The sequence below is a fragment of the Arachis stenosperma genome, chromosome 1 (genome assembly GCF_014773155.1).
Source record: "Arachis stenosperma cultivar V10309 chromosome 1, arast.V10309.gnm1.PFL2, whole genome shotgun sequence".
Taxonomy (NCBI): domain Eukaryota; kingdom Viridiplantae; phylum Streptophyta; class Magnoliopsida; order Fabales; family Fabaceae; genus Arachis; species Arachis stenosperma.
In genome coordinates, this window is record NC_080377.1 from 124842111 (window position 1) to 124852356 (window position 10246).

At 46.8% G+C, this 10246-nt stretch overlaps 2 protein-coding genes across 2 annotated transcripts; both read left to right on the top strand.

Annotated features, from left to right (window-relative positions):
• Positions 1-154: 154 nt before the first annotated feature.
• Positions 155-2955, top strand: LOC130933891 (protein FAR1-RELATED SEQUENCE 5-like). Its single transcript, XM_057863500.1, has 3 exons — positions 155-186; positions 328-2722; positions 2809-2955. The coding sequence occupies exons 1-3, from the start codon at positions 155-157 to the stop codon at positions 2953-2955; spliced, it is 2574 nt and encodes an 857-aa protein (XP_057719483.1).
• Positions 2956-9530: 6575 nt separating this feature from the next.
• LOC130933901 (uncharacterized) lies at positions 9531-10007 on the top strand. Its single transcript, XM_057863504.1, has one exon. The coding sequence runs from the start codon at positions 9531-9533 to the stop codon at positions 10005-10007; it is 477 nt and encodes a 158-aa protein (XP_057719487.1).
• The last annotated feature ends 239 nt before the right edge of the window (positions 10008-10246 follow it).

Here is a 10246-nt window from a genome sequence, read left to right on the forward strand (position 1 = left end):
GAACGACTGAAACCTCCCCACTCAGCTACCTTCTTCTCCCCCCACCAACTCAGTGTTAACGATTCTGTTTAGGCGGATCCAAAGACACAAACAGCCTCACCACTTCTGACGACCACGGTACCTGATCTGCATTGTCGGTTGGCTTCGGCAGTAGATGGCTTCGCCGTCTCCATCAATGGAAAGAAGGTACCTGTTGTATTATCACCCTTCACTAGATTTACAAATATCCCCCTTTTTCTTCGTCATAGGTCTGCAATTGTCTTTGAAGTACATCCCCCAATTTTGCGTGTTTCGCTAAAATTACCGCATTGTTGCTGTTTGGCACAGGGTTGCCGGGGATGAAGATACCACTGGGGGCGTGCGCGTCGCCGATGAAGCAGAAATGTCCGACGGAGCTGACCACGGAGTTGGATCGGTTGAGGGCGAACGCTCTGCAGGGATGGAGTCGGACGAGAACGACTTTCAGGAAGACGATACAGAACACGACCGTCATGCAGAGGCCGATGTCGACAATGAGGATGCGGTCGAATTGGAAGACGGTTTGGACGGCGCCGGAGGAATGTCTGAGAATTATGCGGAAGACGAGTTTTACGCCGTTGATTCCGGCGAGTCCTTAGGTTGGATTGATTTTTTGAACTTGAGCGCGGAGGATGTTCTCCGGTTTAATTTCGCAGATGTTGACATTGCATTTGAGTTCTATCAGCAATATGCAAAGCACCATGGATTCGGCGAAAGACGTTTCAGAAGCGAAAAACGCGGCGAAGTAAGGATACGGCAGGAGTTCGTGTGCCACCGACAAGGGTTCCGATCCTCGAAGTTCTACTCGATGCCTAACCGGCAAAAGAGGCCGAGGGCCGAGACACGGTGTGGATGCCCTGCGAGGATGTTACTCCACATGGACGATGAATCAGGACGTTGGCACGTTGCGTTCTTTTCAGACGCGCATAACCACCACGTTCTTGAGTTGCGATTTTCTTCCATGCTCCCGGGCCATCGGAGGATGAGCGAAGCGGACATCCAGCAGATGAACGACATGCGCAAAGGGGGCATTGGCGTCTCCCGAATCCACGGTTTTATGGCGAGCCTGGCCGGCGGGTATCATAATGTCCCGTACACAACAAGGGACATGCACAATGTAAATGCAAAGCAACGAAGGGAGGGTGGCATAGATGCGGAATCGTGCTTGAGGTATCTCCGAGAGTGCAAGGCAAATGATCCAGCACTGTACTACAAGGAAGTCGTTGACGGTGACGGCGTGTTGCAACACTTGTTTTGGTGTGACGGCACCAGCCAAATTGATTACCAGGTGTTTGGAGACGTGGTTGCGTTTGATGCAACGTACAAGAAAAACGTTTACCTTTCACCTCTCGTAGTATTCTCCGGTGTGAATCACCACAACCAAACGGTTGTCTTTACCGCTGCACTGGTGGCAGACGAGAAAGAAGAGACCTATGTCTGGCTGCTTCAGCAGTTGCAAACTTCAATGAAAGGGAAGGCTCCCGTGTCCATAATAACCGACGGTGACAGGCAAATGAAGTCTGCGATCGAGCAAGTTTTTCCGGAGGCTCACCGTCGACTCTGCGCTTGGCATCTACTCCGAAACGCCATGAGCAACATTGGAAAGCCCAAATTCACCAGGATGTTTAGGGATTGCATGCTCGGCGACTACGAGGTCCGAACATTTCAGAGAAAGTGGTTTGAGATGGTTGAGAAATTTGGAGTGGCCGATAAAAGATGGGTACAGGACATGTACGAGAGAAGGCACAGCTGGGCCACAGCACACATACGGGGAAAGTTCTTTGCCGGATTTCGAACAACATCAAGGTGCGAGGGCTTACACGCTGTGATATCACGGTATGTTAAGTCTCGATACAGCTACACTGAGTTTTTACGTCATTTCCATCGATGCTTGATGTTCGTCCGCGCAAAGGAGGTGGAGGCTGATATCGAGTGCGCAAAGGGTGACCCTGTTATGACCACCAACCTGAAACAGCTGGAGCGGAGTGCAGCCGACAACTACACTCGTGCGATATTCTATTTGTTTGTTCCCATTCTTGACAGGGCCTGTGCAATGAGGGTGGTTGACTCTGAAGACAACGGTTCCTATTTTATTCACACCGTCTCTCGATACGGCACTCCGGGGAAGGAGTGGCGTGTTGTTGCAACGTCTGATACGAGGGAGGTCCGATGCACGTGCATGAGAATGGAATGTTTCGGAGTCCCCTGCGAACATATAATTGCGGTGCTTGTTCTTAACAATGTTCATGAGATCCCGAGGTCTCTGATATTACCGAGATGGACCAAGGATGCAAAAGTTGTGGCGGTGGAGTCGATGGGCGTGATTTGGGATTCTATACAACTGACGCAACACTGGTGCCTGATGGATTGGTACCGAAAAGTGTGCAAGATTGCATGTCACAGCATCGAGAAGTTCCAGTTTGCAAGAGACATAGCTGTGCTGATGCTGAAGCACTTCGAGAACGAAGATGCAGGGAACAGCAGTTTTCAACACGAGGGGCCACCTACTGAGGGTGGCAGACCCCCGGCGCGAAATCCACCCAGGCGCAATACAAAGGGTAACGGTGCTCACGGTGGAAAGAATACCCAGCGATGTCGTTTGTGCCGGGAGGTGGGACACAACAGGACGACGTGTCCGGAGCGTCGCACAATGGAACCATCTAGCTCAGTTGCAGAAGACATGGATTCGATGGACACTGACATGGTGGGTTGGTCGCTCTATAGACGATGTAGTTAAGTTTTCTGCTCTGTTAAATGGATCTAATCGTTTGTTTTTTACATTGGTGTCAGGTCTATGATAACCTATCCGGCGATCTGTATGCAACCACGGAGATTCCTTCGTTCCAATGCTCCGATAGTGACACGCAGGCCGGGTTTGCTAACAGCGACTTCGCTGGGGCCAAGACGTCCGGGCCAGTCATGTCTCTCACCGATTGAGCAAAGGGGGCCTACAGTCGTCACCACCGTGTGTTGCAACGGCAGGTTGGTCGAACCCTTTGACGTTCTCCGGTAGGTTGTAGCCGCACACCGAATGTTGTCTGCATGTCAAATAGGTACAGAACCGTCTACATGTCGTCCACGTTAAAACAAGTTTTTGGTATGTTGGCTTTCCTTGGTATGTAAATGTTCTGCATGTCAAATAGGTACAGAACCGTCTACATGTCGTCCACGTTAAAACAAGTTTTTGGTATGTTGGCTTTCCTTGGTATATAAGTGTTCTATAGATATCACCGTTTTTAACCGGGATTCAGGATGTGTAGGGTTTAAGTGGTGTCATGCGAATAACTGCAAATCGGCTGTCAAACCTGATGTATTATTATTCGGTCGTTAGGGGCATTTTTACAGCCATTCTATGTTCAGTGGATATTTTGTATGTATGGTAAGTAGATATTTTATATGTAGTTGGTAGTAACGTTCAGTGGATATTCAGATGCACGTCTCATAAAAAATCTCGTTGGAAAAAGCATGTGGTTCAATCGCGACCTTGAAGTTCTTTGTAAGGGATCGTTGCTTCTTGATGTAATTTAAAACACACGCTTAAAACACCTGAAGTGAGGAGTAAAATGCACTAAATGAAGCACGGCAACAACTTCGAATCAATAAACAACCACTACTGATTAGCATTTTGAGGGTATTAACACCTCAGTGTGAAGTTTCAAAATTAAAAATGCAAAGATACAAAATGCAGGTGAAGTGAATCGGATTACATTCAAGGTTCACAGCTTAAAATAACATTCAAACTTCAAAGGCACAAATTGACATACATTTCTAATATTGACAGATCAGTCCATTTGCAATGCTACGTGCACGTTAACGACAGAAACGATAATCGTGTTTATCATCCAAAACATAAGCTAATGACGGGAAGGTAGAATTGTATTCCTGGGCCCTAATAACATATAGATTCAAGATACAGATGTCTTGACCGAGTTACTTGGATGGGGTTGGGGACGGTGGCTTGGGGTTTAGGGGACCAGAGTTGTCAATATATATGCAGCCGGTATTCTTGCGGCGCAAGCCGTTCGAAGACACAAACATGGCCGTGTCTTAGTTGGCATGCAGTTGCTAAGGCAGACCAGCCAATTCCAAAGCATCCGTTCGTCCTCCCGACATAGTGCGTATACCGAACGGTCCACGCGCCCCTGTCGTTGGTAATCGTAATTGGGCTATCCTCGCATACTCCCGGCAGAGGGGGGACATTCGGCTGGAAGTGAAGACATCTCTTTGGGTTAGATCAATAAAATAGTTGACTAGAACAATAGGATATGAAATAGTTGCGATTAAAAACAATTGTCGGCACACTTACGAGAAAACGGTTTGCCAGGCGGTGCATGATTGGACTTACAAAGAACGGATTGGTCTATCTGAACCCATCGGCTATGTGCCTTGACCTGGGGGCCGACGGATCGGTTATACAAGTGGAGTCCGTCCCGGGGCCGGCATGGGCCAAGTAGTTGATTTCCATTGTTTGACCGTTGAAGAACATGACGTACATTGTGTTCTGAACGGCGTGATAACGGAACAGCACAAGCCACTCATCCCTTAGGCCATAGCGTGCCCGGACACCGTCCCATCCTCCATGAAGCACGATCCTCCCGTTAGGTTGCATATTCCGGCCCACGCGATGACGATGTCCTGTAGGCGTGGTTAGGGTCAGTGGTCGCGGTAGGGACCGGCCATATTCCCGGGAGAACCGTAGCGGGAGCTTCTGTAGTGGATGGTGGAAAAAAAAAAGGGTTACAATGTGCCACAGATGGATGGATTGATGATTGCAGGTGGTAAAGGAATTGAAATTAGGTTCTATACCAGTGTATCAGGGGCGTTCACCGGGATTATCGTGAAGAACTGGACTGTATAGTTGCCATGTGCGGGTATTGACGGAAGACTTCCATTTCTCAAGTTTCTGGTGGAACGTAAAACAGCATAAAACAAACGAGTTAGCCGAGTGCATACCAATAACCCGCTAGAATGATATTGTTACCTTCCGTAGTTGATCTCGAATATGTTGTGTCGTGGATGGCCACATAGAAAAACTTGTGTTGGTGATACGATAGCAGCATTGAGTCACCGATTCGTAGGTGGTAGTGTTCGTAAAAGGCTCGCCAGCCTCTGGTGAATACGATTTGATGTGGATGCTCCTCCTCCACATCCCACGAGATGCTCCACGACTGACCGTTTGTTGTGATTACCTCGACGGGGTTCCTCATGTTATCCCGTACAACGTTGGAGAAGGCCACCGGCAATCTCTGCAGGAGCAAAAAATCGATAATGATGTGGGCTTGCATGCTGGCCTTGGGGTTATGTGAGTAGAATAGAAAAAGTGAAAACTTACATTCTTACAATTTGATTCTCCATGTTGGGGATTATGAATCTGAAGAAGCGACAATCAGCGAGCTGCGGCATGGTGATACCTCGTCTGCTTTTTCTTTGACGGTTTTGGGTTCTTTACTGCCGGAAGCTGTTGAGTATCCAACAATGGCTTCCCTTCTTCGAAAAGTATGTGATTTTTATTTTTTGGGTAACGTACAAACCTACGCGCGTTAAACAGGCGAAACAACTCCCGCCGTTCAAAGTTATCTTTTTTAATAAATAACACTTAAACCTGATTAGAGTGGACATTAATGGGGCATTAATATAGTTGCACTTACCAATGGCAACTACCGGATTTCAAAAAAAAAAAATAGATAACCACCGCATGAGCACAGGATTTAAATTTAGGCCTAATCAAGTGTTATCATTCATTCCATTGCGTGGGTCAGTGAGTAATGAGTTCGTATTATCAGCCTGGACTTGGTGATGGATGGATGGATTGATGTATTCGAACGACGCAGATAATCACGATATTTTTTTCTTTTTGTACATTTACCATTTTTAATTTTCATTCCCTGAAAAAAACCTTTTTTAAATTGTTTGCACATGCTGGAAGATAATATTTTCTTCCGTGTTGGTGTTGGTCCGGAGAAACCGAGTCGACTCAAAACCCAGATTCCGTACTCGTCCAACGACCCAACATCAAATAACGTAAAGGGGCCCAACATAAGTATACAATAATGTATGGGCCCATAAAGGTAATAAGAAGTATGGCCCATGATATAATCAGTCCACGAAGACTGTCCGTCAATTGCAGAATGCCCAACAATGTCACATAACATAACCGTTATCAGTGCATCCAACAACCAAAAAAATTGTAGTGCATGAGTTAACAAAAAAAAAACGTTGAATTCCGCCCCTTCAGACGTATGTTACTCGCGCTTTCCCTTCTTCGCGGCCGACTTAGCAAGCAATGCAGCACTTTCCTCGTTGCATCTTCCCGTTAGCAGTGCAATTGCCATTTTTATCCTGATCTTCTCTTCGTCCAGCTACAATGGTCAATACCGCGTTTATTAGAGACACTTACTGCAATTGCATGCATTTTACCTGTTTGCATGCGTTAACTTACAATTGGCAACACCGCGTACGTGAACCTGCGTCCCATTGCCATCCACTGCATGACCCAAATGCCAGAGTCTGTACTGCTGTTGTTTTTGGGCACTCCCGGTGCGGACATGATTTCCATACTGGCAAACTCGGGAGCGGCCTTAGAGCGTAAGTTTTTATACCCGTCAGTTGCAACAATTCCATCCAGGGCAGTAAGCTGGCACGTATTCAAAAACATAAAACAGATTAGCGTATTCGGATAGGACGATGATCTTACTTATGTTCGTCGCGTACCATGCATTGTATGACACGTCTCCTTCTTGCCTTTGATTCTTTAGTCGCATTCGTGTCAAATTGATAGACTTGCTTGTCCGACAGGTCAACCACGGCCAAGAACCAGTGCTTCTCATAGTCTTCTTCTAGTGCTGGCATAGAGACCTGCGATCGATAGAAAAAGCCGAAAACCAGAAGAGACTCAAAATTCAGTCTGACCATGACCAGAACTTGCGTACAAGAATCTTATTGGTCGGTAGCTTACAATGCGCAGGTCTTCCGTCAGGTGCATGTGTTCTTCCCGTATCGCTGTGCCAAAATTTCAAGGTGGACGCCCTCCATTACATCGGACTGGTTACTCAGGGAGTATTCAGAGGTTAAAACAAGTGACCGGCATATGTCAATGGTACAAGGTTCGTGTTATAACAGATACGGTTAAATCATAGTTATGCATTAAAATAAAGTAGGGAAGTTTGTTTTCGCCGTACCGCAAAATTCGGGTGCAAGCACCACACGGATCGACGGTGATCTCCATCGGTTTCTCCCTCCGATGCAACCATGATCGTGATCATCTCCATTATCTGTAAGTCAAATCCGACAAAAATTAAAAAATCAGACTTCACATGGAAGTAATAAACCCGGGTCAGCGAAAATAAATCCATTTATTCGAAGAGGGTACGATCGATTGCTACGTGCCTTCTGGGTTGGTTGCCGGCCGTCTAACAGGCATCCCATGTCAGAACGAGTTGCATGTTGCGACCCGATGCATACAACGATCTCCCTGCGGTCAACAAATGGAAGATGTTACACTCTGAGGGCAATTTTAACTGCCTTCTGACACTAATGACGCCGCACGGCATATTCAGCCATTGATGTTCGGATACAATACCCACATTGGGTCAGAATCATGGTCGTAGACGTAGCTACACATGTCCATCGCGTGCTGAGAGATGGGCCGTGCGTTGGTGGTGTTTGTTCCATTCTTGGTCAGGTTTGAGGGGGGTCGTCGCGGAATATGCTTGTAGGTGTCGGCTGTCCGTCCGTGGCTGCTTTCAGGCTTCGATGAGCTCTCGTCGGATGACGTCATTGTGTTAAAGGGAAAAGTGCATTTTCTGTTTTGCGTTGGCTGCAGTCCATTGCGTCCTGTCGGGTTGTCTGCATTGTTTGTCCGTTCGGCGGATATAGTCCCTCGGTTACCCCCGTATACCTTTTCCTTGAATCGATTGAAGAAGTTTGTAGCCAAGCCACCCTTCGGGTTATTTTCGTCGACGTGCGTATTTGACCTGCACATCTTTGGGTAAATGGCCCGTTTCGGATCGTCGTCTTCATCGTAAACAGACATTTCGACGTCTCCGCCGCCGCTTAATATCGACGATTGATGATGTCTCTTCTTCATCGTTCCTGGAAACATCAACTGTCTACGGTTGGTAATGGAGGTGTGTGACATCGGGTTGTGCATGTGTACCCTTTCGGGCACAGGTTGTCTCTGCTTCTCGATCCGGTTTCCATCGGACGTTGCGTTGACTTGATCCGCATGTTCCTGTAGCCTCTGGGTCACAGGCTCTCTGAGACCGCCCACCAACAACCGAATCGTCACCAATTCCGCTTCGACCCTGTCCATTCGGCGTTGCGCGCTCTTCAATTGAAAATCGTAACAGATCTGTCAGATGGTTGGATTTACCGATTCAGTTAGAGCAGAAAGTGAGACGAGTGTTACCAACCTTTGTGTTCTCGAGCACCTCTCTCATTATTTCCAGCAATGCGTCGTTTGGAGTGGTGTCGTTAGGGCCCGGTGTTTTCTGGTCCTCCTAGCATTGGGTGCTTGTTAGTTCGTTCGGGTATACTACTAACTCAGAAGAATCGGTAGTAGAGTAATCATAACTACTAGAAATAAATAAATAAATAAACAAAAAATGTTTGATGCACCGCAACCGTACCTGGGCCGTCTCGCGGTTGACGTTGTTGGATGCAGCGGGTGTCCCATTCTCTGCCATTGTTGGTTGCAGTATCGGTCGTCGGCGTCCGATGAGTTGGTCCGCGTTGGTCGTGCGTGGATATGGTTGTGTTTTGAGTTGGTTTGATTTGTGAAGATATTTGACTATGCTAGCTGTTGGCCGGTCAAAAAGTTGGGTCTGCAAACACCTTTCTTGGAATCTGAAGACGGTCAGCTCCATCCAGGCAGGATGCATCACATGCGTTTAGAATTGCACCGGTTAGGCAACCACGGGTGCCGTCCAATATTCAAGGCCTTGAAATGTGCTTCCTAAGATAGCAAAAGGTGACCTGCCATAGCATGAGGGGGCATGAGGTCAGTTTTCCTATACACTTCTTTAGTTTTGCTACAGTGTAGCGCTCAGACGCGCAGTTGTGCATCGTGATGGGTATGTCAATCACGTCATATCAAAAAACGTAAATGCCCCTTAAATACAGAAACATATAAAACAACTTATTAATCAATATCCCTTAACAACAAGGAATAACAAGAGATTACTTGACAGTAAGATATTACATATGAATTAGTTTCTTCGAAATTTTTCATGTAGAAAGATTATAACATGCAGAGAAAAACGGGTCACATATTTAATGTTGATGGTTTGGATCGTCGGCTAACAACTACATGGTGTAAGATGCGTCCGGCCCGCGGTTGGGGGCTATAATCGACCGTTCCATGCCAAGTTGGCGTCACATGTGTCAGTCAACAAGAAGGCCGTTGGGATGCGAACACATGATGGCATTAGCAGAGAGGTGAATATGAAACCTCGTTGCGCACGGCTATTTCAAAAGCCAGTGTTTTACTCCCCTCGTGAACTACTGAACACAGAATGCAGGGATCCTCTTCCATAAGCTCGTCCTCCGTCGATGCACCGACGCCTCGATGTCACTGTGGCGTGAGGTCGCCAATCAGAACCGCTTGGAAATGTGACTATCCGGGCAGAAGATTTTATGGATGTTCTGGGTATGGAACCAGCAGGAAATGCTCGTTCTTTCAGTGGTACGATCCAGAGCCCCCGCCTCGTTACTCTGACGTCATTCGCAGGTTGCTAGAAACGAACGAGGGCATTAGAAGCGAGAACACAGAGTTGAAGAAGACAAAACAGGAACTCCTAGACGAGCTGCGTTCTTTGCAACATAGTTTGTATGAAACAAGGGCAGATCTGGAGGCCGCGATTTCAGCATCTACGGCCATGGAAGACAACATGCTTGCGAGTGTCGCGACGACGAGGAGGCGAGGTGTTCTGATCACCGTGCTGATATCCGCGATCATTTTGTTGGTTTTTTTACCGGTGAAGATCGCTTGATGAGGATTTTTATTTGTAATTTATTTTTGATTCGGTATTCACGACTGGAAAACATGACTAGTTCAATGGATTTGATTAGCCCTAATTGTTGTGTGGATTTGATTGCACCGGTACTATATGTTTTCAATCCAATAAGATAATTTTCATTTCGCATATTCATTCTACCAAGTATAATAAAACATGATACACATAAATCCATTTGAAAAACATATTTTAAGCATGCCCGGAATACAAACAAC